The sequence below is a fragment of the Jaculus jaculus genome, chromosome 2, assembly GCF_020740685.1.
Source record: "Jaculus jaculus isolate mJacJac1 chromosome 2, mJacJac1.mat.Y.cur, whole genome shotgun sequence".
Lineage (NCBI taxonomy): Eukaryota > Metazoa > Chordata > Mammalia > Rodentia > Dipodidae > Jaculus > Jaculus jaculus.
In genome coordinates this window covers 144,171,553-144,198,915 of record NC_059103.1, presented here as the reverse complement: position 1 = coordinate 144,198,915, position 27,363 = coordinate 144,171,553, and the positions used below count along the sequence as shown (strand labels likewise).

Sequence of the window (27,363 nt, the reverse complement as noted above, 5' to 3'; positions counted from 1 at the left end):
CAAGTCAAGATACAGAGCTCCCATTGCCACACTGATCTCCCTCCTCTCTAGCCTTTGTAGGCTCTTCAGCCTGTTGCCCACCATCCATAGCTCTTGGCACAACAAACACTGATATTTGTCCTAAGATTTTCTTTTTATGCGGCTGAATTCTACTTGCTAACATCCTGTTAAGGATATTTTTGTTGTGGTTGTAGTCATGAAGGATATTTGCCTTTATTGTTTATTTATTTGACACTGATTTTATGTTAGGATAGTATTTATTAGACACAAAGAATTAGGAGATGCTGCCCTGCTTTCTGGAAGAGATTGTCTAGAGCTCAGGGTAATTCTATAAAGGTTGATAGGATCGTTCTGAAACCATCTTGGTCTGAGGACTTCTTCAGGTCTTATACATTTTTGAAATTAATTTCTTGAATATTTCTAGGCTATTCAAGTTACTCGCTTCATGTTGGGTAATTTGTGATAACTTTATTTTTGAGGATTTGGTCCATTTTATCTTAAATCATTGAATTCATATGTGTGGAGTTTATTATAAAGTATTTCATATCCTTCTGTGTAGAGTTTATTCTAAATATTTGATTGTTATCCTTTTTAAGGGGACAGGGTGTATAGTGATAACCTTGTCCTTTTTCTATAGTGATCGTCACCCCCTGCCTTTTCCTAATATTGAGAATTTGTACCTTCTTTCCTTTTTTTTTCCTTTGGAGTATTACTAGAAGTTTACCAATTTTATTGAAATATTTTGAATTTGTTTCATTGTTTTATAGCATGGATTTACTTCCTTCTGCTTGTTTTAGATTTGTTTTCTTCCCCTTGTTCTTGAGGTGAGAGCTTCAGTGTTGGCTTTCCTCTACCGTGTGAGACTTTGCGTGTATGCTGCTTGAGCTGCGCCACACACCTTTCATATGCTGCTCTTCATTGTCATTCACTTTAGCGTAGTTTTAAATTTTCCTGGTGTACTTGATTTTTGACTCTGATTATTTTAGTTTATTGTTTCTAAATATTTGGGAATTTTTCCTATTACCTTTGTTATTGGGGTTTACTCTGATTCATTGTGGCCTGAGACTATAAGACTACACTCTATTTTTTTATATTTATTTTTTGATTAATAGAGTAGCAACCATCTCACTGTATATCCCATGTTGGCTTTGACCCTGTGATCCTCCTGCTTCAGTATTCAAGTGTTGAGGTTTCAGCTGTGTACCACCATGCTTGCCTCTTCCTATCTACTGTTCATAACCATGTCTTATTTTCATTTTGCCCTCTTCCTCTTCTTTTTCTCCTTTTTCTTCCCTTCGTTTTTTCTTCCTCTCCTTCTTATCTCTTTTCTCCCATTTCCTCTTCCCCTACTATGTAGCCCAGGGTGCTGCTTTTTTTCAAAAGTCAGGCATACTTGCACTTTGGAGGTAATTTATTTTCTTTTGCCTGTAACTCGTGTGCTGTATGCAATTATTGCAGTCTCCTGCCTCAGCCTCCTGTGTGCTGAATTGTTTTGCCTTCTTGATTCCTTGCTCTCTTCCTTTAGGATGAACCTATATAAACTTTGGAGTTAGCCACTCATCTGCAGTATTACCTACTAGAGGTGCTATTACTGTAAGGTTCAGGAGTGACCAAGACCACACTGACCACTCTGAGGCAAAGATGGAAGGTTTTATTCTGGAAAAACACTGCCAGGAGCTGCCAGGACTGACTCTCAAGAGTGGAGCAGTCAATTTGGGGTTACAGATAGTGGGCTTTATAGAACTCTTCATTTGGGGGAAGGTGAGGAAGGAGAAAGTAAAACAAAGGTTTCTTTAGGGGAGATCTAAGATAGCCTGGGTATGACACTAGAACAGTAACCTGGTGTCCTGAGAGATAAGGGGAAGGAGACCTAGACCTGGGGCATTGTTAGGCAAGGAAGTGATAATGGTTGGATGGTTCCCAGAAGAATGTGGATGATCCATTCCCTGGTATCTGTTGCCATCCTGCTGTCTTTGGTGATTCCATTTTGAGGAAGCCCATCTTGACTAAATATTATATGGGAATATGTATATACACAACCTATAATTCACTATTCACTTGACCTGTGTTACAAGAATTTCTTTGTGACTGAATATCCATTACATTACTAAACTTGTGTTCTATTCCACTGTAGTAGTGTGCCATAATGGATGCTATTTTTAAAAAGTGTTATATTTTTATTTATTAATGAGGGAGAGATTGAGAGATTGGGCATGCCATAGCCTCCTGCCAATGCAAAGTAACTCCAGACACATATGCCACCTTGTGCATCTGGCTTATGTAGGCTCTGGGGAGTCAAGCCTAGGTCCTTAGGCTTCACAGGCAAGCTCATTAACTGCTAAGCCGTCTCTACAGCCCTGGATGTTATTTTTTATTGTGGTTTTTGTTGATAGTCACTATGAAATAACAGGTAGTAGCACAAATATCAAATCGGGAGAAGTTTCCAAACTTCTTTCAAACAGTAGTTCCTGTTTTCCATATTTTTTAGAGTATATAAAAACAAAGCTGTTGGAGACATTAGTTTTGCTTGGTGGGACTCACCAAACCACCATATTGAGACCTGTTGTCAGAGTCTGTGTAGACCTTTTCCTTTGTAACTTCTTATGTCTTAGCTTGAAGCTGTGATTAAGGCTGAAGGAACTCTAGGTCTGCATACCACTTTGCCTTAGATGGGACACTCAGATTAATTGTCCCACTTTACTTAGCTTATGTGCACAGCAGTGTTAATTTCCTCATGTGGGAATCAGATGTAGGTGATTCCCTTCCTTTATCATATAATTCATATGAGTTCAGGGATCCGTAGAAGAGGACTAGGTGTGTGGGATTTGGCTCTTCACCATGTTTGCTGGGTTGATCTAGGGATATAGCTGCTGAGTGTGAGAAGGTTTAACTGGCTCTTGTTCTAAATTTAGTGTGGGAAGCTCTCAGGTCTCTGGCTTTTAGCAGTAGGTGGAAGGTTCCGAGATGGTAAATTTTGATTTGAAGTGCATAGACATGTTTGTAGAACATACTAGAGGGAATGGCAAGTTTGTGTTTGATACAGAAGACTGGTACTTAGGGGATGTGTATATATGAAAATTGACTGCCTGTACAGGACCATATAAGGCCCTACCTTCCAGACATGGCTCCATTCCATGTCAACATTCCCAGCCCCCTTTCCTGCTTTTTTTTTTTTTTTTAATATACTATTGGTATCATTGTAGCCTTTTGTGGCTACAGTAGATAAAGTGGGACAAGAATATGAGAGGAGGCTGGAGGAGTGGCTGGATCCTCCAAGGCTGTTATTCAGAGCTGGGGAGTAGATGGGAGATACAAGTGTTCTTTAAGTAGGAGGAGACCTGGCCATGGTTTCATAGAGAAGCAATAGGAGAAGGGTGATGGTGTTCATGGATTGATCAAGTAGTAGCTTTTTGTGAGACACTGGATAGAAGCAAAACCAGAAACTATTTGATAGGCATTGAAGGAGGACTAGAGCATCATCATTCTATCTCCCTGGAGGAATATTTATCTGATCTCTATTAAAGGTTAGAAAAAAATGTCAAGGAAAAATCTTTAAGGAATTTCAGCTTTTTGAAATGTAAGTATTTTACCAAGAAAGTAATTGTGTGAGTTTGAATAGTCCTAGATTAAACCAGCATATTTTTCATTGCAGGATTTCTTAGAACTTACATACATATTTGAGTACTTGATAAATCTTATAGAAGTGTATATGATTTCTTTGACTTAGTAGGCCATAGGGCAGGTTATGTTAATGAATCATCTTTGTATGTAGAACAGACTTTGGGAAACGCTGGCTTGTAGGATTTGTTCCTGATCTTAACAACTAGTTAAAGGTAAGTTACAACTAGGACACAGTTTTCATGATCCTGTCTTTAGATTTTTTCTAAGACATTTCAATATTACTATATGGAACATCATTAGCCATAAAAATGCCAGGGTACTTGTGGCCACATTTTAATACTGTATTACACTGGGGCCTAATGAAGTTTTAAACTTGGTGTCAGTATAACTAATAACTTCATACATGGCAAATATTATATATATGGGCAACTATTAAATGAAGTGAGTTTAATTCTGTGTGAAGTTTATGACCTAGATGTGTGTAATGAAGTAACACTGTTCTATCTTCCCAGTGGCTCTGTTTTTGAAATATTAGGAATAAGAATACTTCATTTTAGCTTTCTTAGCTTTGGTTCAATTATTATTTTGGCAGATATTGGTGATTTAGAACTTAATATATAGGAAAATAATGGCATAGTAAAAAATGGTACAGTACTTAAATTCTGCTGTTAAAGAGTACTTGGAAAGTATTTCTAGGCTCTACTTTTTATGTGCTTCTAAGTTTGGGTTTGGGAAGCTGTGGCTCACAGGCCAAACCCACAGCTGCCTATTTTTGTATCTCCCTCATAATTTTAAGTTGTGCATTTCAAAATTATTGAAAAAAGTTTTGTGATGTGTGAAAATGTTATGAAATTCAGGTAGCGGTATTGATTAATAATATTTAAAAATATTTTTGTTTATTTATTTGAGAGAGAGAGAAAGGGAGGGGAATGTATGGGGTACAGCCGGACCTCCAGCCACTGTAAACAAACTCCAGACATGTGCACTTCTTTGTGTATCTGTGGGGACTGGAGAATCAAACCTGGGCCATCTGCCTTTGCGGCAAGTGCCTTTAACTGCTGAGCTATCTCCCCAGCCTGATTAATAATATTTTTTTTTGAGGGCATAGACACAGTGATTGGTATATGCATGGTCTTTGACCATGTACATACACAGTCCTACAACAGTGTTGGAGAGGTATGCCATTTAGTCTGAAAAGCCTAAAATATTTACTATCTGAGACTTTTCAGGAAGTTTAATGAGCTGACTTACCCTAATGAGTGATACTGTTTAAGGGTTACTTGATAGGTTATGAAGATAGGGAGCTATGTTTTTATATATAAGCAGTTCTCCAAATCAGTGTCTCTTACTAATTTCCATGCATTTGTTCCTGATCATTTTAGTCTCTATATGATGCATTTTCTTCCTTTTTTTTCTACTAATCAGGAAACAACACATGATGCCATGTATTGTGATATAATGTATTTGAATTAGAGAAATATTTCTATGTAGAAAAAACAGAAAATTTGAATAATTTTGTATTTCCCCATATGTTTTCATTTTACTTTTGCCTGTATAATTAGGTGTAAATGTTACCCATTTGACAGTTTGATTTGTATTTCTTTAATCAGGTTGAGCATTGTGTGTTATCAGTGTGTGTCATTTATATTTCCTTCTTTTTGTGAACTGTAGTTTTTAACCTTTGCTTACTTTTTGGTTAATTTAACAACTTAAAAATATATTTTGGGGCTGGAGAGATGGCTTAGTGGTTAAGGCACTTGCCTGCAAGCCCCTATGTAAGCCAGATGCACAAAGGGGCACATGCATCTGGAGTTTGTTTGTAGTGGCTGAAGGACCTGGCATGCCCATTCTCTCTCTCTTCCTCCGTCCCTCACAAATAAATACATATATTTCATGTATTTATTTTCTTATTTATTTGCATGCACACAGAGAGAGAAAAGACAGAGAGAGAATGGGTGTGCCAAGGAGTCTACCCACTGTAAACAAACTCCAGATGCATGCACCACTTTGTGCCTCTGGCTTTACATGGGTTACTGGGAAATGGAAGCCAGGTCATTAGGTTTTTTAGGCAAGTCCCTTTAACCACTAAGCAGTCTTTCCAGCCCCTTAACAACTTTTTAATTTAATTTAATTTAATTTAATTTTTTTTTACTGATTAATAGTCAATAGCTAAATCTTCTTATATGTGTCCATTGTACAAGCAAGCTCAAAAGCAGCTGCCTTAAAGATCATACTGTGTTTAGGTGGACTTGGAGCATGTGAACTCCAGCACTCTCTTAGCCAGATCCCACATGCTTCTTTCACTTTGAGCTTACCTTTTTATAAGGCCTGATTTGTTTTACTCCCATGTAGTTGAGTTCTTGAGACCCTGGCCCTTGATAGTTCTCTTTCCATCCTCATCACTCACTCACCTCCAGAAAAGGATAGTGATGCAGTGTGCAGGGTAAGGAGTGCGGTGGAGCCAGTCTACCCTCATTTGAAACCTGCTCCACCTAGGCCAAATGACCTAATCTCTTTCTGAGATTGAAATAGACATCATAATAGTACAAGGGCTATTGTGAACATTAACTGCACTACTGAATGCCCTGTGCTGACATCTAATAAACTGCCTAGTAAGTGCTAGCTATAGTTACACCTTCCTTTACCATATTTACTGGACTCCTTTTGGGTGTTAAACATCATACTAGATACCAGATGCTGGGAATACAGTGAATGTGTGTGCATAGAAATCATTCTCCTTGGATCCTTCCTAGGAAGGAACACCTCCCCTAAAATAGTGTGGGAGTCATTTTCTTTCAACTTTCCCCTTTGTTGAAGATTTACCTGGTTTTATACAGAGTTCTCAAGTATTTGCAGGGGAGTCCTGGCCTGTTTTAATTTGAGAAGTAAAAGGATATGTTATTTTGATTTTATTCGAATTTCATTTTAATAAAATGAGACAAATGACATTATAAGTTTAGCTCCTCATCTACTTGACTCCATCATGAGTTCACCAGCTCTAAAGTGTTCAGTTTCTGACCATCATTTCTTATGCATAACTGGAATGATTTGGCTTCCTGAGAGATCACCATGGTCATGCTCTTGTCAGGCTTGATCACTCTCTGACTTTAGGGTTTGTAGAGTCTTTAGTCTCATATTGCATTGCAGGTTTTCTCTCCCGTTCTCACAAGAAGAGTCATCCGCTACAAACAAGATTGTATACTGGTCTTACCTGAAAATCTTTCATTTGTTCACTTGAGTGACTGTTTTTTTTTCCCCCCCCAGGAAAATAACAGAAAGAATAGTAAGTAAAAATTAGTTTAAGTTGTTCCTATATGTAAATCCCCCGTGGATCTCAGGTTTCCAGAATTCTCCACATTGCTTCCTCAAATTCTTAAGGAACCTTATACTCACTGGGTTTGAATGAGTTTTATGTGACATCCTGTCTTTTTAAGAACATATGGAAATTAATAAAGGCAGCAAGACATTTTGGGTTGTCTACACATTCTTCACAGCAAAAATAAAATTATTTTGTGTTTTAATCTTTCCTAAATCCAAAGAAATAATAACAATGGCCTTTATAGCATACCTGCTATCATCAGTTAGCTTTTGCCCTCTTTCTTTTTCATGGTTTTTCTTTTTCTTACATTTCCTTTCTCACCGAGATAAAATAAGCAGCTTCAGCTGTTTGGCTGTTTCTCTTTTACTTCTGGGTGAGATTTAAGTTCTTAGGCAGTAATATCTGAACTGCATATTTAATCGTCTCAGGTATTATTCTCATCGTGGCTTACTGATTTTCTTACTTTGAGTTTCCTGGGAGCTTATTATTCATTAATTTCCCAGGCTTTCTCTTGGCTTCAGTTACTAAGACCTTGACCCACTCACTTTCTTATTTCCTAAGGATTTGTTGATGTTCTCACGTCCTCTGGTTGAGATGCACTTTTTCAAAGATAAATGAGTTGGTAGACTTCTACTCTGTGATTGACTGATAAATCACTGAACAGTCTATATAGAATATAACTGTAGCCATGTAAATATATACTATTTATGTTATAAGAAATTTTTGAAATAAATTTTATTCATATCCTTTAATTTCTTCAGTAGATGTAATTAGTTGTAATATCTGAACTTGTAAAGGCAGTATCAGAAGTCTGAGTGTATCTTCTGCCCACTGCCTGAGATTTTGAACTATCTTGACAGTTTTGAATGATCCACATTCAAAATGTCAGGTTTCCTAGGGAGATTGAGATCCCTATCCTCCCTGCACCAGTGAGCACTGCCTGGAGTGCCACTGAGTAGTAAAATGAAAAGCCAGACCTTTTGCCTGGAGGACTGTGGCTCTTGCCTGGGCCTCTCCTAAGCAGATACTGTGCAAACAGTGGCATGGTCCCTTGGTTCTTTGAGGAGTTAATGGCTAAGGATTAGAGAATGACAAAAAGCATGAGAGGGCCTGAAGCATTGTACAAACATTGTTGAATATCTAAGAAGTCCAATGGGTTACTTGCCAGAAGTGAAGAAGAAAAACCAATAGTGATTTGCTTAGCCTTTCAGGGTGTTTTGCTACGATAGGTCACTTGCTGGTAAAGGTCTGAGCTGGCTTTTTATCCTAGCACATGCTTTTTCTGCTATACTGTGCTAACTCACATAAACATCAGCTGTCTAGGAATATTTAGATATTATAACAGAGTTATTTCAGAATATTCTAAACAGCTATTTTGTCTATAAATGAATAAGGCAAGAATTCAATGTTGGGCTGGAGAGGTGGCTTAGCAGTTAAGGCGCTTGCCTGCTAGATGCACAAGGTATTGACACATGTGCAAGGTTCACATGTGCACAAGATGGCACATGCATTTGGTTACAGTGGCTGGAGGCCATGGCATGTCAATTCATTCTCATTCCCTCCCTCTCTCTCTCTCTCTCTCTCTCTCTCTTTTTCTCTCTCATTCTCTTGCTCTCTTGCTCTCACAAAACAGGCCAGTCTGTTGCACTTGCCTCAAAAAAAAAAAAAAAATTCAGTTTCCTAGCCCTGTTGAGAAGAGGAATAAACAATCATAATCAGAAGTGTGAATCATTTGCTTTCATAGCCCTGAGAATTGCTTCAGCCTCTTCTTTTGTGGGAGATATCCTTTCAGATTGGATATCAACACATTTTTTAAAAAATTATTTTTATTTATTTATTTGAAAGTGATAAAGAAGCAGATAGAGACAGAGAGAATGGGCGCTCCAGGGCCTCCAGCCACTGCATATGAACTCCAGACGCATGCGCCCCCTTGTGCATCTGGCTAATGTGGGTCCTGGGGAATCGAGCCTCGAACCGGGGCCGTTAGGCTCCTCAGGCAAGTGCTTAACCACTAAGCCATCTCTCCAGCCCTCAACACATTTTTATTAATGTTGTTTCGTTTATTTGGTGCATGTTTTTGCCTTAGCACACATTGTAAAAATAAAGAGCATTTTGATGATTCTCAGCTTAGTGTTCGTTTTGACATAAGAAACCTACTTCACACTAGCTGTAGAAAAGCATAGCTTGATCATCTACAGTAATACAGAAAAGGAGGAAGCATAAATAATTGTAGTCCATGGAAATTTGTGCAGAAAAAAATTTATGACTGAAAATTACAAATTTTTAACATTACTTAGAGGACTAGTTGAAGGGGGAGCATTTTGTAAAGGTTCCAGTCATCCCACTGCTGAAGTGACAGTTTCTTCTAACATCATTCGTAGTATAGCAAGATCCAAATAGCTGTTCATGTTCCTTTTCTCATTTCTTTGGAAAGTAGTTCTTGAATCAGACAATGGTATTAATGCCAGAGGATCTGTGTAATTTCCATAAATTGGCATGGATGACAATGAAGCCCCAAAAGTGTATTACTAATAGGAGAAATTCTGAAGACTTCTGAATGATTGATTATTGTCAGTGATCTGACATTACTTATATTGCCCAAAATCCAACAGCATATCTCCAAGGTACAATTCCTGCTAATAAATTGTGTTTCTACTTTTAGTTTCTCTAAAGTCACTTTTAAAGCCCTGCAGTTGTTAGTTGAAACATATATTTCCCTCTAGTAACTGTGAGAATATGAAACAAAAATAATTGTCCATTAGACTAATTTTTATGGCAGGTGAGAGGATAAAATGTATTTTATAAAATAATTGATTAAATGTACCTGCTCCTTGGCATACATGTTTAAAATTTTAATAATAATATTTTTTATGATGTAGTGGAGCCAACATTTTCTAACTCAAGATTTAATATTGGACAACAGTGGGAAAATGGGATTTAGTATGAAAATATTTGCTTTCTGTTAACTTTTATATAAGTGCAGCTAATGTATAAAGTAAAGTCAAGCTGTAGAAACAATTAGCTGGGAAAATGCCAAGTAAACTTCTTTGCATTCTGGTAAATACTGACTTGCACATTATTGTTACCATTCAATTTTATACAGATGTACAACCTGATTCACTTAGAATTGACAGAGACAAAATGCAGTAGGTATAAACAAAGAAATAAATATGCAGTAAGTATAATTACTGTTTGCATGTGCAAACAAAGAACATTAATCTTTCTGTAATACCTCTGATGTAATGTCTCTGTGTTACTTTTGGGAGTATTTGCCATGGGCAAACATCCAAAGTTGATAGTTAATTTTGATCAGCAAAAGCATTGGAAGAGATGTTTGGGCTGTACATTGTAATAAATCATACAGTTTTTGGAGCTCGCATAAGTTTTTCATGCAAAAATAACTATTCACTTCAATCCTGTATTCTAGATATTACAAAAGTAATTATCTAGGAAAAGATGAAAACCTTTTAAAAGCATAATATAATACGATTATAGTTTTATACTTGTCTTTTTAAAAACTCAAAAACACATACTTAAGGCTTAAAATAGTGAGGAAACAAGTGTTTCACTTGTTTTCTAAAACTAGTTTTATGACTCATTTTATTGCTTGAAAGGGCTGAAGAGATTTTTCATGTTAATGATTTTCAAAGAACATTCTTAGAGAACCATTAACAAAACTAAAGGCAGAATTGAATTATGGAAGTATTCTGACAACTCAAAAAATAAGCCATATTTTTCTTAACACATAGAAATCTGTTACTAGATTTTTTAAACAGCTCATACTTAGTAAAGTACATGTACATACATGTGCTTATTTATTTGTCTATTTGAAAATTATTCCTTAGAAGATGCATAGCTATTCTCTTTTATGAAAAATACACTGATTTCTATTTGTGTTGCAACTTTAGAAAGGTGATATAGGCAAATTATTCATATTACTGGTGAGTCCTAGAGAACATAAGGCTTCATTCCCAAATTATATTATCTTTCTAGTAGTTGAACCCAGGTGATATTAATCTTAAGTCTAAAAATCTTTCCTCTATCAGTGTTTGTTTGATCAAAGTTTAAAAGGATACACATTTTCAATTACATTTTACAGTGGTAAATTTTTATTATATTCAAACTATATTAATTAAACTATTAATTTATATTATATTCACACTATAAGTTTTAGCAGACTAGATAGAATAAGAATAAGATACTTACCTAAGGCTTATCCCAAGGAATGTGTTCATAGACATATGTGATTGCTCACTAAATGAGAGTTTCATTACCAAACATTCAGTACTGAAATATATTTCTCTCCTGAGTACATTACAGTACAAACAACAGAATAGCTATGAGAAAGTAAATTCATTAACATTAAACCTACATTGATAATGATGCCATGAAAAGAAACTGAGTATTTAACACAAGAAATCAGAAAAGGAATAGCAAAGTAAGTTTGAGGAAGGAAATGAGTGCAGAAATACTTAATTACTACATAGAAGGATGATAGAAAAGGGAATTGAAATACAATATTTTGTTCCTAGGAAGACCCAGTAGAATATATGATATGTAATATAATGGGGTTAGCGAATACAAGTTTTAAATAGAGATGATGGACTGAACGGGGAGGTAGGAACTATAGCTGTTGGTAAAGCCAGATGCCCAAAGTTGCACGTACATCTGGAGTTTGTTTGCAGTGGCAGGTGGGTCCTTGTATGCCCATACTCCTTCTCACTGTGTCTCTTTGTCTGTCTCACATAAATAATTAAAAAAAATTTTTTGTTGTATTTTTATTTATTTGAGAGCAACAGACAGAGAGAAAGAGGCAGAGAAAGGGGGGAGGGGGAGGGAGAAGGAAAGAATGGGTGCGCCTCTAGCCACTGCAAATGAACACCAGACACATGTGCCACCTTGTGCATCTGGCTTATGTGGGTCCTGGGGAATTGAACCTCGAACCGAGGTCCTTAGGCCTCACAGGCAAGCACTAAACTGCTAAGCCATCTCTGCAGCCCCACATAAATAATTTTTTTTAATTATTTATTTATTTATTTATTTGAGAGCGACAGACACAGAGAGAAAGACAGATAGAGGGAGAGAGAGAGAATGGGTGCGCCAGGGCTTCCAGCCTCTGCAAACGAACTCCAGACGCGTGCGCCCCCTTGTGCATCTGGCTAACGTGGGACCTGGGGAACCGAGCCTCGAACTGGGGTCCTTAGGCTTCACAGGCAAGCGCTTAACCGCTAAGCCATCTCTCCAGCCCAAATAATTTTTTTTAAAGCTAGCCTTGTCTACACACATCTGAAACAGCTTTGTGTGAGGATGGAGATAGGATGATCACAGGGGTTTCCTGGTGAGCAGTCTAACCAAAAGAACAGAGATCAAGGTTCAATGAGAGCCTCTGTCTCAGAAAATAAGGAGAATGAAAGATAGGGGAGGATAGCTGATGCCTTCTTCTGGCTTCTCCATGTGTATATGCATGGGGTGTGCATACAGTGCACACACACTTATATAGACACCTCCAAAACTTACACTCTTGAGTTTTAAAACAACACATTATAATTGTATGCTTCACTAAGATTGATGTAAAATATATGTGTCATAGGTGCACATTCATGTGCTTACACACACACAGCTAACATTATACTTGTTGGAGATATAATAGCTATATTCCCATTAGTAAGAAGCAAGATAAGAATTCCTTCAACTGTTATATAGTATTGTTTTAACGGTATAGACCATCGCAGTCATGGAAATGGGACAAGTTATAATTTTTAAACCCAGGTTCAGAAAGAAAGATTAAGAGAGAAAATGAAGAATGAACAGAGGGGTAATAGGAATTTGCAGACAGCTCAGTCTTCTGTACTTAGAGTTTCCCTAGTGTTCCATTTGATAACTGATCTTTTGCGTGTGGCATTAGCTTAGATCTTTAGAATCCACCAAAGCTGTTAAGTCTATTTAGACTTACTTGACCTTGGCAGTCAAATGTAGTATGGCTTTCCCAGTTTATAGCTTGTGCTTGTGCAGTTCATTGTGCTCATTCACCCAATTCATTCAGAGGCAGAGTTTGAGCATGGGCTTCTACTAAAACTGCCTGGGCTCTAATGCCACCTCATAGTTGGGCAGCCTTGAGGAGTTCATGGATGTCTTACTTTCTACATCTGTAAAATGAGGATGGGATTATGTGGGGATTGAGTGATCTAAATACTTAGTGTCTGGCACATAGCAAGTACTTTTGTCCGTTGTTGCCATAGTTATAAAAATGGAGGGAGGAAGACTCAGTTGATGCAGATCTGAGTGTGGAGGGTGGTCATGTTTCAAAAGTAAGGCTCTAACAACATTCTCTGCTTTGCAATCCTCATTTACATAGTGTCAGACACATAGGTCAAGGTCTTTATTCTCTTGGCTCATAGTCTATATTCTATAAACTATTTGTAGTAGTTACATTCTCATTGCTGGCACAAAAGACCAGCCAGAATTAGCTTATCATTTGAAAAGGTTCATTTCAAGCTCACAGCAGCTGGCTCACAGCATTGCACATCTGAGCAGAGAAAACAGCAAGAGCGAGTTGTGTCTAAATGTTCAGGGGACTAGAATAATCAACCTCAAGGTTGCCTCTAGCAACATACCTCAGTCCAGCAGGCTCCACCTCCTACTGCCTCCACCAGCCCGAGACTAAGGAGGAAGCTTAACTCAAACATTTGACATTTTGGGGGACATTTACATTCAAACCACCATACCATTCTACTAATTTATCAAATTTAATTTGAACACAGTTTTACCTTTGGTTAGACAGAGAGTAGAGTTGATTCTGCTATTTTTTCTTAAAAATATTGTTATTATTGGGGGGGGGAGCGAGGGAGGGAGGGAGGGAGAGAGAGAACATTGGTCATGCCAGGGCCTCTTGCCACTGTGAACTCTGACACATATGCCACTTTGTGCAGCTAGCTTTATGTGGGTACTGGAGAATTGAACCAGGGCCATCAGACTTTGCAAGCAAGTGCTTTTAACTGCTGAGCTATTTCTCCAACCCCCCCCTTTTAAAGATAATTATCTTCAAAAAAATTAAAATTATGACAGATAAGATGTCATTTCTAAGCTATCACTCCAAAACAGTCTACCTTAGATTTCAGTAAATTTCTGTATTTTCTTTGGGGCATTTAAAACATAACTATAGTAGGTCTATAAACATCAGGATATCCTTACACTTCTTTTAAGACTTATTTTCAGCTGACTTGTAAAGCTTTTTAGTCTTAATATTTGAAATTCTTTAAGAATTAACACAAAGATCCCATTAAAGATATATTTTCAAATTTTATAGATGTGAAGAAAGAGCTATCTATCTAGACATTTTATATATGTATACATTTGAAAATGTGCCAAGACTACTTTATAGCTCTATGATAAAAACTTGTTATTTTTCTGTTGCAAGTGAAAGAATTTGGCTTAGCAGTGCCAAAACATATACAAAGAGTAAAAACATTCAACATGTCATTTGAATTCTAAGTTTTGGCCGTTAGAATTTTTAACCATAGATTGTACAAATATTTTACAGATAAGTAAACTGAAATAGAAAGGTTAACGTTTCTGTTTTCAGTCTGTGTTAGAAATAAACACAGAATCCAAAGCCTATCTATACTATGATCGGAAGATAACATTTTCATATACTTTAGAACATAAACCTGTAGAGGAGTTATGACTGTTTAAGCTATGTTGAAATTTATGAGTAGCACTATCAAATGCGATAATTATTTTTCAATTTTTAAAAGATCTGATGTTATTTGGAATATGTCTTTCTCACCTTGTAAAAGTGATATTAGGAAAATGGAGATGTTGGAGAATAAAGCAGTCACAGAAAGATAGGGAAGACAAATGGATTTTAGTAGTTTAGAAAGATAATATAAAAGGAATTTAGAAAGAAGGTACTGCATGAAATAATTAGTCTGGATGGCTAGGCCATATGGTATAGAATATTGTTATAACTAACAAGTATAAGTGAAGATAAAATTTTTCTTTCACTTAAAAATTGTATAAGGTACATTACACATTAAAAGAACCATATCCCTTGTTTATTTGTATTGTTGGATATGTGTTGATAGACTAAATCTAAAGACTTCTTGGAGATCTAAAAAATAGTTAGCTTTTATTTTATTCACACTTTTTATCCCCCCCCCCCAGCAGATAGGAAGCAATAAGGCATGGGAAAAAGGCCTTGCAAGTAGTTGTGTAAAATGTAGATTTTCAGTACTGTGGCCCCCAGTGCCCATCATTCTGACTTTTTTCTCTGGGTCACTCAGAGTGTTTGGGGTTTGACATGCTATAGAAGAAAAGGCATTCGCTCTTTGTTTCAGAAGCCATTCAGGAACGCATCTGACAGCTGTTAGGGGATCTTCCCTTAGAACCCTGGCTTTAGCTTCTGGTCTGCTAAGGAGAAAACCAATTTGAATAAACAAAAATGATGACCAAAACCCAGTAAAGAATAGGGTCAAGTTTTAGGGAATTCTTTAAGAGTTTTCTGAACCTTTAAAGGTTAGGCAAACTTGAATTTGATTCCCAAGGGCTCTCCTAGGGAATTAACTCCCAAAGTGTGTTTATGGACCCTGAGAAGGTGAATGTGCAGTAGGGAGTGCAGGCGATTCCTCGTTTGATGGAGTTTGAAGCAGCTGACCATTTGCATAGACATTCATGTGTGGAGATGTTGTGATTCCCTGGAGCAGTAGCTCTCAGATTTGTAGTGTTCAGACAGTTACCAGGGCAACCCCAAGATTCTTGTTCTAGCCCTGAAAATCATTCAGCAGATTAGGGTTGGAGCATAGAAATAATATGCTGTGTGTGTGTGTGTGTGTGTGTGTGTGTGTGTGTGTGTGTGTGTATACATATAGATGTGTGAGCTTCATGTACTTGTATATAGAGGCCACAGGAGAATGTTGAGTGTCTTCTTACCAGTAAACCACTTACTTCCTTGAGACAAGGTCTCTCTCTTAACCTGGAGCTGTTGTCCATTCACATCCAGCTTTTTTTTTTTTTTAAATTTTATTTATTTATTTATTTATTTGAGAGCGACAGACACAGAGAGAAAGACAGATAGAGGGAGAGAGAGAGAATGGGCGCGCCAGGGCTTCCAGCCTCTGCAAACGAACTCCAGACGCGTGCGCCCCCTTGTGCATCTGGCTAACGTGGGACCTGGGGAACTGAGCCTCGAACCGGGGTCCTTAGGCTTCACAGGCAAGCGCTTAACCGCTAAACCATCTCTCCAGCCCCACATCCAGCTTTTTAAGTGGATTGTAGGGAGGTGAACTTGGTGGTCTCCAGCCTAAGAAGCCCCCATACTTAAGAGGCAAGTGCTCTTTTAACTGCTGAGCCATCTCCCAACCCTGGAGTCTGCATTTTCAAATATCATTAAAAATGATTCTGGGTATCCAGGCCATTTTATGTCTGGAGGGAGCATGTTGTAAGGAGTCCTACCCTTCCTTCGGCTCTTACATTCTTTCCACCTCCTCTTCCGCATTAGACCCTGAGCCTTCGAAGGTGTGGTTGAGATGTTACTCAGTACTCTAGTCACTTCTTTCTAGCACCATGATACCTTCTGAGTCGTCCAAAGGTCACTGCCATCTGAAAAGAGAAGATTCTCTATCAAAAGTGAGAGTAGCATTAATATAAGGGTATGAATATTAAGATGAGTGCTTACTGGGCAGTTTGATAAGCATAGTATATACAGTTATCCAGACCTCATAGTGCCTGACACTACCTACCTAGACAAGACCATCATAAGAGGAGGAAAAGATGATGACATCAAAATAAAAGAGAGACTGGGGCTGGAGAGATGGCTTAGTGGTTAAGCACTTGCCTGTGAAGCCTAAGGACCCTGGTTCGAGGCTCAATTCCCCAGGACCCACGTTAGCCAGATGCACAAGGGGGCACACACATCTGGAGTTCGTCTGCAGTGGCTGGAGTCCCTGGCATGCCCATTCTCTCTCTCTATCTGCCTCTTTCTCTGTCTGTCACTCTCAAATAAATAAATAGAAATAATAAACCAAAAAAATAAAATAAAATAAAAGAGAGACTGATTGAGATGGGGAGGGCATATGATGGAGAATGGAATTTCAAAGGGGAAAATGGGGGGAGGGAGGGCATTACCATGGAGTATTTTTTATAATCATGGAAAATGTTAATAAAAATTGAGAAAAATTAAAAAAATGATTCTGGGGCCTGGAGAGATGGCTTAGTAGTTAAGGTGCTTGCCTGCAAAGCCAAAGGATCCCAGTTCAATTCTCCAGGACCCACATAAGCCTGATGCACAAGGGGGCACATGCATCTGGAGTGTGTTTGCAGTGGCTAGAGGCCCTGGCTTGCCCATTCACTCCCCCCCCCTTTTCTCTGTCATTCATTCATAAATAAATAAATAAATAAATAAATAAAATATATTGAAATGATTCTGATAAAGTAGGACCTCATTTTGGAGGTTGTGGATAGGAGATGCCATTTGATCTTTTTTTATTGTTGTTTTGTTTTTTTGAGGTAGGACCGGTCTCACTCCTGTCTAGGCTGATCTGGAATTAACTATGTAGTCTGAGGGTGGCCTTGAACTCACAGCAATCCTCCTACCTCTCCCTCCCTGGTGGTGGGATTAAAGGCGTGCACCACCATGCCTGGCCCATTTGATCTTTTAATTTGCTGCTAGGGTTTTTCACTACCCATCTGTTAGCAGAACTAACAGGATGGGAATCTAAGCATTGAAAACGAAATTCTAACTGATAAAAAAGGGATAACAGTTTAGTTAAATATGTACTATTTGGTAGAAATAGCTATAGCACTTGTTGAAAGTACCTTACCTAAGTTTAATGTTTGAAATAAGTAAAACTAGAAGGAATCTACAAAGTTGAGCACACCAACCTTTAAAGTTAATAAGCTTTGGATATATCTTTACCACAGGAAATAAATATTTAAAGGTAGGGCCCTTGACACTCAGCATTATGTCTGATGAAACATTTTTCACCATCTCTGCTGTAATGCAGTCTGGATGCCATTAATCAAGAGTGCTCTGGCTAATCTTAATTGTCACAATGCTAAGAGGAGATGTGATGTATACGGTATTCAAACCATGTGGGGTATATTACCAAGAATCATTATTAAGCAAGAGGAAGAAGTGAAACTGGAATGAAACAAGTCAGGCATCCAATCTTGGTATTTCCTGTTGTTAGTGCTAGAATATTTTACTTTTTATGTAAAAACTGCAACATATTTAATTTTCCCTCTGATATTTATATGATATAATTTAAATACATGTAACAACATGCATGCCCATATGCATAGATAGAGCCATATTTGATGACTAAAAACGAGGAGGCCCCAAGGGCTCCTTAATGTGCAATTAATATATTATTCAAAAAATCAGCAGATTGTTTCAGTATGGTTATGTGTTATGACATCATATTCCAGTAAAGTTATAATGAACAGAAATTTTGTTTGTCTCTGTGGCAAACCGAAATGAGTTTTGTAATTGTCAGCAGGCCTTAGTGATTATAGTGGCGCCCACTCCCTCTACCATAGTTAAAGGTCTGTTAGCATTCCAGTTCTGGGCCTTTATTTTCAGAAGTTTATAATTAATTGTAAACATTTGCTCTATGGGGAAAGCCTGCCATGTAAGATCAGTTCAGTAGTAAATTTCTGATTTCAACTTGTCTATTTTAAAGTTTTATAGAACCACTTAAAATATTCATAAAATTCTGTAGAGGTGGGAAAACTAAATTTTGTGGAATACAGAGTGAAAACAAAATATATCATATATATTAGTTTGTAGAAATTTCTACATTAAAGAGATCTAAAGTAAGTAATAGGGAATTGTGCACTTCAGTACCCTATTTGGTTATCAAAGACCAAAAGTGATTTTTAAAAATTCATTCTATTCTTTGGCTGTTAATAGTCTTTTACTGTTGAATTTTTTTCTTCCTCTAGCTATTTTATAGTTCCTAATTAAACTGAGAATGCATGGCATATTTATTTTAAAATAAATTGATTAAAAAAACTGTAGGCCATGGAGTTGATTTAACAGCGACCTTGTCTGCTCTGACTCGGGCTTGACAGTTAGCTTTTCTTCTCCCTGACATTGCTTCATTATGTCTGCTCTGACTCTCTCATCTCACTGTCATCTATTGTTTCCCCTGTGCTGGAACCATCAGCAGCCACCAGATCCCAGTCATAGGCTCCTTCTTGGTTCGTTGTTTAACCTTGGTTTTCCCAGGTGTTTATCCAGTCATATGTTCTTAATTATTGCCTCTCTAATCTGCATTTTCAGAACATCTTTAGTCTTTTACTTTCAGTAAATCTTCACTGGTGAATCCATCTGCCTACTGATTTCTAACATGATGGAATCTGTCCAGTTTATCTCAAACTGAAGAGTACGTGGTTGTTTAGTAATTACTTAACACATAGCATGGCTCCTGGAGATACAGCTAGTGGTAGAGAACTTACCTACGGCACGCAGGACCGTGGGTTCAGTCCCTCAACTGGTGGAATCACAGCTGAAGATCTTTTTGTTTAGAAACATTTTCCCTGAAGTGATTTTTAACTTAATTTTTCAGCATTTTATCATTCTATCAAAATCGACCTTGTTCATTGTCTAAATTGCTCAATTCACAATCATATTTCTCAGTCACAATTTTATGTGTGAGTAGCATTGTATGCAGTCAATCTGTCCTTCCTTCTTGACACACTTTTGCATTTGGCTCTCAGGAAGGCCACCAAGCATTCACGTCTTCTTATCACTGTCTCCGACAGGATTCTCATCTTACAGCTTCAATTATTTTGTCTATGGATGACTCTCAAATCTTATCTCTGCATTAGGCCTCTTTCCTAAAGTCCAGTCTCATAAATATGTAAATATGATTGCTCACTTGATATCTATTTGGATGTCTAATAGGTCTAATGATTTGCATCTCCAAAATAGCTGCTTACACTGCCCACCACCACAAACTTCTTTTGTACTCTTTAGTGTGCTAGTAATTAAGCACTGTATTAATTGCTTACGTCTAAAACCCTGGGGTCATTTTTGAGCTCTTCTTCATAGCCAGTTCTTAGGTAATCCTATTTATACTTTCAAAATACATGCAGAATCCAAGGACTTCTCATGACTTCTACTATTATATCCAAGGCACTACCCCTTTCTCTAGCTTTGCTTGCAGCTTCTTGTTAGACCCCTCCTGCTTCTACTACCTTCCCCTTAAGTCTGTCTTCAACCTAGGAGAAATTTTTCTAAAATGAAAATTAAATTATATCCTTTTTCTGCTCATAATGACTAGCTATTTCATTTAAGGTAAAAGCCAGCCTTTTAACATAATTTTTAAGGAGGTCCTATGGAATCTAGTCATGTCTCTAATATCCTGGCTTTCCTTCTCTCATTTAACTCTAGCCAGATGGGCCACCTTTGGGTTGCTTGAATGTGAATGGCACATTCCTACCTCCAGGCCTTTGTCCTTGATGTTCCCTCTGCCTCAGCTGTATTGTCACCAAAACCTGGATGGTTTGGTCCCTTACTTATTTCAGGACCAGGATATCATATTCTCAGTGAAACCTTCTTCCCTGATACTTATGAACCTGTCCTTTCTCTTACATGTATCTCTAATATCCATGCCTCACTTACTGTCTTTCTTATCTACTGTGGATGCTTATATCATGCTCCCCATTATATAGAAGATGCTCCATAAGTAAATGTTGAATTAACAGATTTTATCATATATCTTCCTTTTTCTTAATTTCTAGTAGATGATTTTCTTCTTTCATTCTCTTTTTATCCCTTGTATCTTTATTGTTACATCTTTCTAATCATACTTTGTTACCTTAGTCACATTAAACACAAACTTAGAGTTTTCACCATAAGTCCAATCTGATACCTTTTGCTTAAGAGTTGCCTTAAACAGCTGTCCAGTGTCAGTAGTCATTAGAGAAATGTAGATCAAAACCACAGAGAGCTAGCCACCAGAGTGAAAGGACATAGAGAAAGGGGAGCTCCCATATAATACTGTTGTTGGGAGTGTAAATTTGTACATTTATTTTGCAAAACAGTATATAAAGTCCATGGGAAGACTAGAAATAGAATTACCATATGATCTAAAAGGAACCAAAATCAGTATGTTAAAGAGAAATCTCACATGTTTATAGCACCATTTATAGTAGCCAAGATTTAGAATCAACCAATTTGGAGGATGCATGGCTAAAGAAAGTGTGGTATGTATACACGATGGAATGTTAATTTTTTTCATGTGCAGGAATGTGGATGGAACTGGAGGACATTATGTGAAATGAAATAAATTAGGTACAGAAAGAAAAATACTGTGTGTTCTTACCTATATTTGAAAGCTAATCATTTGATCTTAAAGAAGTGTAGAGAATAGAATAATGGTTACCAGAACCTGGAAAGGGTATTGGGGAGAAAAGTATGGAGAGAGGAAGATTAATGGGATTCAGGTTGGAAGAATGACTTCTAATACTCTAGTATGGCAGGATAACTGTGGCTGACAAAAGATCGCTGAATAATTCAACATAGGGAGTATTTGATGTTTCCAACATAAAAAATGTTGTATGTCTGAAACAATATACAAATTACCCTAATCTGATCATTCCACATTGTATACATGTGTTAAAATGTCACTGTATTCCATAATATGTATAATTACTATATGATAATTTCAAATAAAAATGAATTTTTAAAGAATTGGGATAAATTCCTTAGTTTTTCTTATGTTGATTCTGGCCTATATTACTACTTTGCAGTTCTGTGCCCCTACATTTCTGGTATAATTGTCTTCTGCTAAAAACATAGTAATCTGCACATTGTCACTTAAAGTGGCTCACCTGTCTCTGGCTCCTGTACTGGCTCCCCATTCTCAGCAGCAAACTTCAGCTTACATTTTGACTGAAATATAGCAGAAAGTCTTCTGCAATACAATTAAATAAGTTTTTTACTGTACTTATATTTAATGCTATATTCTATATGTTTTTCATGGAGATTAGCATGCACTATTATGTGTAGACATATTGACTAATATTTTAGCTTAGAAATACATTCATGAACTTAAAATTTTATTAGGGTTAGTAAGAGAATATTAAAGAAATTGGTAAAACTTAAATGAAACAAATCTTAATGGTTCTTGGCTTATTTTATTGAACTGATATTAGTGCTTCTGTTTCCTTATCATAGGTATCATTGCCCAACACCTAAGATCTTTTATGTTCAGCTGACTGTAGGAAATAATGAATTTCTTGGTGAAGGAAAGACTCGACAAGCTGCAAGACACAATGCTGCCATGAAAGCCCTTCAAGCCCTGCAGAATGAACCTATTCCAGAAAAGTCTCCTCAGGTGTAGTACTGCTGCATGTGACAGGCTCTTTCCTGTATTTACCCAGTGAGATTATTGGCAAGATAAAGCATATTATGTAATAAAACAGATAATCTGTTTGGCTAGACAACAAGAATGACAGGTTGCTTGTCCACTGTCTTACTACACTAGTCTCATGTTTTCCTGCTGGGATAACCTTACCTTTCAGAACTTTGATTTACCTTTGGAATTCACTTGACAGGCAGCATGGGATTTTGGGAGATATATATGTATGTGTGTGTATGTATATAAAATATATAAAATATATTGAACATAGATTACATTGTTTTAACCTAGGACAAAGGAATGTAAACTGAAGCAGATCTTTATAGATTTTGTAATCCTGTTTATTTTGCAAATGAGAATCTTGAGGGTCTTCTTGAGAAATTTTACTAGTTCTTATTGTTTAACTTTCTCCACTTGACCTGAGAATAGTTTCTCTGGCTCAGGCATGTCCTGTGATATTATCAACCTTTTATTCTTGGGGCTGTGAAGATGGTTTAGCAGTGAAAGGTTTTTGCCTGCAAAACCAGCCAGCCCAGGTTCAATTCCCAAGCCACCCTAGTAAACCAGACACAGAAAGTGGCACTGATGTCTAGTGTTTGCAGTGGCAAGAAGCTCTGTCTTGTGTGTACATATAGATAGATAAGTAAATAACTCACTAAAAAAAAAAAAACTTGAATGCTTACTTATTTCAAGTTCTACCGTTCAGCCTTTGTAGCCTTTGTAGCTTTCTCTAAGCATATTGGTTTTCTTTGCGTTTTTTTGTTAATTTGTTTTAATGGAAGACTTAGGTGTGTTTTTGCTGATATACTTTAATGATAGCTATTAACATTTTCATCTATTTTCCAATTAGTTTGTAAGATTTTTTTTCTTAAAATATTTTATTTATTTATTTAGGAGAGAGAGAGAGAGAGAGGGAGGGAGAGAACAGGCATGCCAGGGCCTCCAGCTACTGCAAGCAAACTCCAGATACATGTGCCACCTGGGGCACCTGGGTTTCATGGGTACTGGGGGTTCTAACCTGGGTCCTTAGGCTTTACAGGCAAGTGTCTTTAACCTCTAAGCCATCTCTCCAGCCCGAGTCTGTAAGATTCTTAATAGTAAGTGTTGCTTTCTCTCTAACACACTTTGTTTAGCAAAGATGAGGTCCTCCAGAAGTATGTGTTCAGAAGTGAACAAGTGTGTGGTAATGGTGCCAGACACAGAGCTACAACATTGATTTGTATCTTGTACTCTTTCTATTGTGTTATGAGAGTGCATGTTAGAACAATTGTGGGTTGCTGTGTGGGAGTGAGGGAAGATGATTCTAAAGTAAAGAGAATTTAGTCTAGGGATGTAGGATTACTGAAGGAGTACATAGTTGATTAGAACATTTCCTAACTCAGCGTTAACTAATGTCTAGATAACAGAAAGCCTAACAGCAAAGTCCTTCGCTTCTATGGGTATTGGAATCCAGGAAGTAACAGTTCATATACAGTGTTTAAGCTGGCCTCTTGATTGTAGACTCTGTAAAGTTTACTGTAAGTCAAGCTTCAGTGTTAATCTGTTTTCTTTGATTTAGAATGGGGAATCAGGAAAAGAAATGGATGATGACAAAGATGCAAATAAATCCGAAATCAGCTTAGTATTTGAAATCGCTCTGAAGAGAAATATGCCCGTCAGTTTTGAGGTATATGTTTATTAGTGGTTTTGTAATTTTTTTCTTCATGACCTTAAACAAATGAAATGGTACACCAGAGTCCTGTGAAAGTTCATATGCTTCCTATGTTCAAACTTACTATGATGAAATGAAGCAGGCTCTGAGGAAAATACACATTACTGTGATAGTATGAATTTCTGCTGAGCTTTGTCTTTTTTGACTAAGGCCCTTTTATGCATATTCTAATTTTTACCACAAAATTTGTTTTCTAATTATAAGATAATTTCTAGTACTCAGGCAGGATTTATTTATTCATTTATTAAGTTGATTCTATTGAATTCAATTTAATATTCAGCTGTTACCCAAGCTAGTACTTAATGATATTATATGAATATGTAATTCCTTGTAAGTGTGTAGAGTTCAAAATATGTTTAATCTTTTGGGAACCATACCTAGGTTTTACCACATGCTCTGCCACTGAGTTATTCCTGCCCTCCCCCAAATATGTTTAACCCTAACTGACAAATTACTGAAAAATAAAGGAACTTTATATAACTAGATCAATAGTCATAAAAGTGTATGAAATTTAAAATATAAAACAAATAAATGTATAATATCTCCAGTATTATAGCTCACTAACTGACATTTATGTCTGAAAACAATTTGTGGAGAATATTCCTTCAGATTTCATAGTGTTCTCTTTCTAGGAAGCTCCTACATTGTACTTGTAGGAAGGTCATTGGACTGAGAAACTGATTTCTTCTTGACACAAATCATATTATCTGATTTCTTACCTTGTAGCAGATTAAAAGCAGCAAAATGAAGAAGGCAGGGAGTAAAAGTGCTTGATGGCCCATTGGTTCCAGCAAGAAATGGCAGGGAAAACAGAAAATTTATTAAAAGTAATTGGCATATGCTCAAAAGTTACTGGAACATAGGATTTTTAAAAATGTATTTTATTTATTTATTTATTTGAGAGAAAGAGGTAGAGAGAGAGAATGGGCACGCCAGGCCCTCCAACCACTGCAAATGAGCTCCAAATGCATGCATCCCCTCGTGCATCTGGCTTATGTGGGTCCTGGAGAGTCAAACAGGGATCCTTTGGCTGCAGGCAAGCACCTTAACTGCTAAGCCATGTCTCCAGCCCCGGAGTATAGGATTTTTTTCCCCCTTCCCTCCCCCACCATAGGATTTTTTAATAGCTAAAATGAATAGAAAGACAGTTTTCTAAATCTTAGATGTCCTTGGTACGTCAGCATATTATAGTAGAGATGATTTGATGTTTATGATGATAAGTTGTCTAATATGCATAAAAGGTTAACTATTATTCTCTGTTAAATCAATAAATCACTTTTCTTTTTAAGGTAAGCCCAACAGACTGTCCTTTTTTCCTCTTCCTATGAGTGAGAGAGGAAGAGAGAGATAGAGAGGGAGGGAGGGAGGGAGGGAGGGAGGGAGGGAGAGAGAGAGAGAGAGAGAGAGAGAGAGAGAGAGAGAGAGGGAGAGAGGGAGAGAGAGAGAGAATTGGAGCTAGGCTCCACAGGCAAGTGCCTTAACCGCTTAGCCATCTTTCCAGCCCAGTAAATTATTTTTTGAATTGAGAAAGATATGCATCAGAATTGTCACAATAAACAGCTGGGATTTAAACTAGTAAATTTGAATTACCTGGAAAGTATCCTTGTGACAAATACCTTATTCTCATTAATGTTGGATTATTGAGGTAGTATGTTATTTTATTCTCTTTCCTAATTGGTCTCTAATATTAGAAAATACAATTTTAATACAATGTTAAACAGTAAATCAAATAGTACATCTTCAGGAGGTCAGAACATTTTGAATATGTAGGATTTGGAAGCCATTTTTCCTCCATAAGCTGGTACAGTATAAAAGTAAGGTCAGATTAAATAGTTCAGGAACATTAATCCATGAAAAGTTCATAATTCCTGGCTCTCAAAGCTTCACTGTTTTTATGGCATATCAACGTATCTTTACATATCATGTCATACAAGTTTGAAATTCTTTTCTGTAAACAGTCTTTGAAGTCTCTAACAGGAGGTTATTTTTTTTTTACCCATTATCTGTTTTTGAGTGTCTGCCACAGGAGGATGGATGCTTTACAGTATTAGAAATGATAACACATCATCTCTGACCTCTGATATCTTACCCTGGAGGGTAATGTTAGAAAGACAAAATTATCTTAAAATTTTCACTCTAGAAGGCTTATCTCGTATGGTATATAATTGAATATGCTCTACTTTATGCTTGTAACTTTGTATAGTAGGGAAATCATATTTGAATTACTTGTTTTAAAATAATTTTTAAGCTGGGCGTGGTGGCGCACGCCTTTAATCCCAGCACTCGGGAGGCAGAGGTAGGAGGATTGCTGTGAGTTCGAGGCCACCCTGAGACTCCATAGCGAATTCCAGGTCAGCCTGGGCTAGAGTGAGACCCTAACTCAAACCCCCCCCCCAAAAAAAAAAAGAAAAAAGAAAGAAAATAATTTTTAAAATTGTGTTTTGAAGCAGAGTTTCACTCTAGCCCAGGTTGGCCTGGAACTCACTGCAGTCCTCTTGCCTCAGTCTCCTGAGTTTATAGGTGTGAGCCATGTGCCTGCAAAAATAATGAAAATAGTTTTGATTATGGATTAAATGTATTTAGTGAGTTTTTTTCTTCTGCGTTGGTTAATTAGGCATCAGAATTATCATGTGTGATCAAAGGTTTTATACCTTTATAATAGCTTCCATGAAGAAATACTATAATTTTGGCATTGTTTTTAATATCATTTTGATAAACCTATAATGAAAAATTGTTGGTGTGAGAACACATCTTAAATGCCTGCATGTTACTTAATATTTTACTTGCATTTAATAGGTTATTAAAGAAAGTGGACCACCACATATGAAGAGTTTTGTTACTAGAGTGTCAGTGGGAGAATTCTCTGCAGAAGGAGAAGGAAATAGTAAAAAACTGTCCAAGAAGCGTGCTGCAACCACTGTCTTACAGGAGCTTAAAAAACTCCCACCTCTTCCCGTGGTAGAGAAGCCAAAACTGTTTTTTAAAAAACGTCCTAAAACAATAATAAAGGTAAGCACACACTTGTGAACATCAGCTTTCTTTTGCTAGCTAAGTATAGTGATGCTTCACAAATGACAGTTTGTGTCACCATCAGACAGTTTATAAGTATATTTGTGCTTTTTTTATTTGAGAGCAGCAGACAGAGAGAGAAAGAGGCAGAGAGAGAGAATGAGTGTGCCAGGGCTTCCAGCTACTGCAAACAAACTCCAGACGTGTGCGCCCCCTTGTGCAACTGGCTAACATGGGTCCTGGGGAATCGAGCCTCGAACCGGGGTCCTCAGGCTTCACAGGTGTGCGCTTAACCGCTAAGCCATCTCTCCACCCTATTTGTACTTTTACATTCCATT

General features: G+C 37.2%; 1 protein-coding gene across 11 annotated transcripts in view; it reads left to right on the top strand.

Moving 5' to 3' along the window:
- Stau2 (staufen double-stranded RNA binding protein 2) overlaps positions 1-27,363 on the top strand; it is a 326,027-nt gene that overhangs the window by 125,842 nt on the left and 172,822 nt on the right. For all 11 annotated transcript variants that reach the window (XM_045143113.1, XM_045143112.1, XM_045143108.1 and 8 more), the window contains 3 exons: positions 22,122-22,281; positions 23,864-23,971; positions 26,813-27,025. In XM_045143113.1, coding sequence (XP_044999048.1) covers positions 22,122-22,281; positions 23,864-23,971; positions 26,813-27,025 — 481 coding nt within the window. The remainder of the gene's footprint in view (positions 1-22,121; positions 22,282-23,863; positions 23,972-26,812; positions 27,026-27,363) is intronic.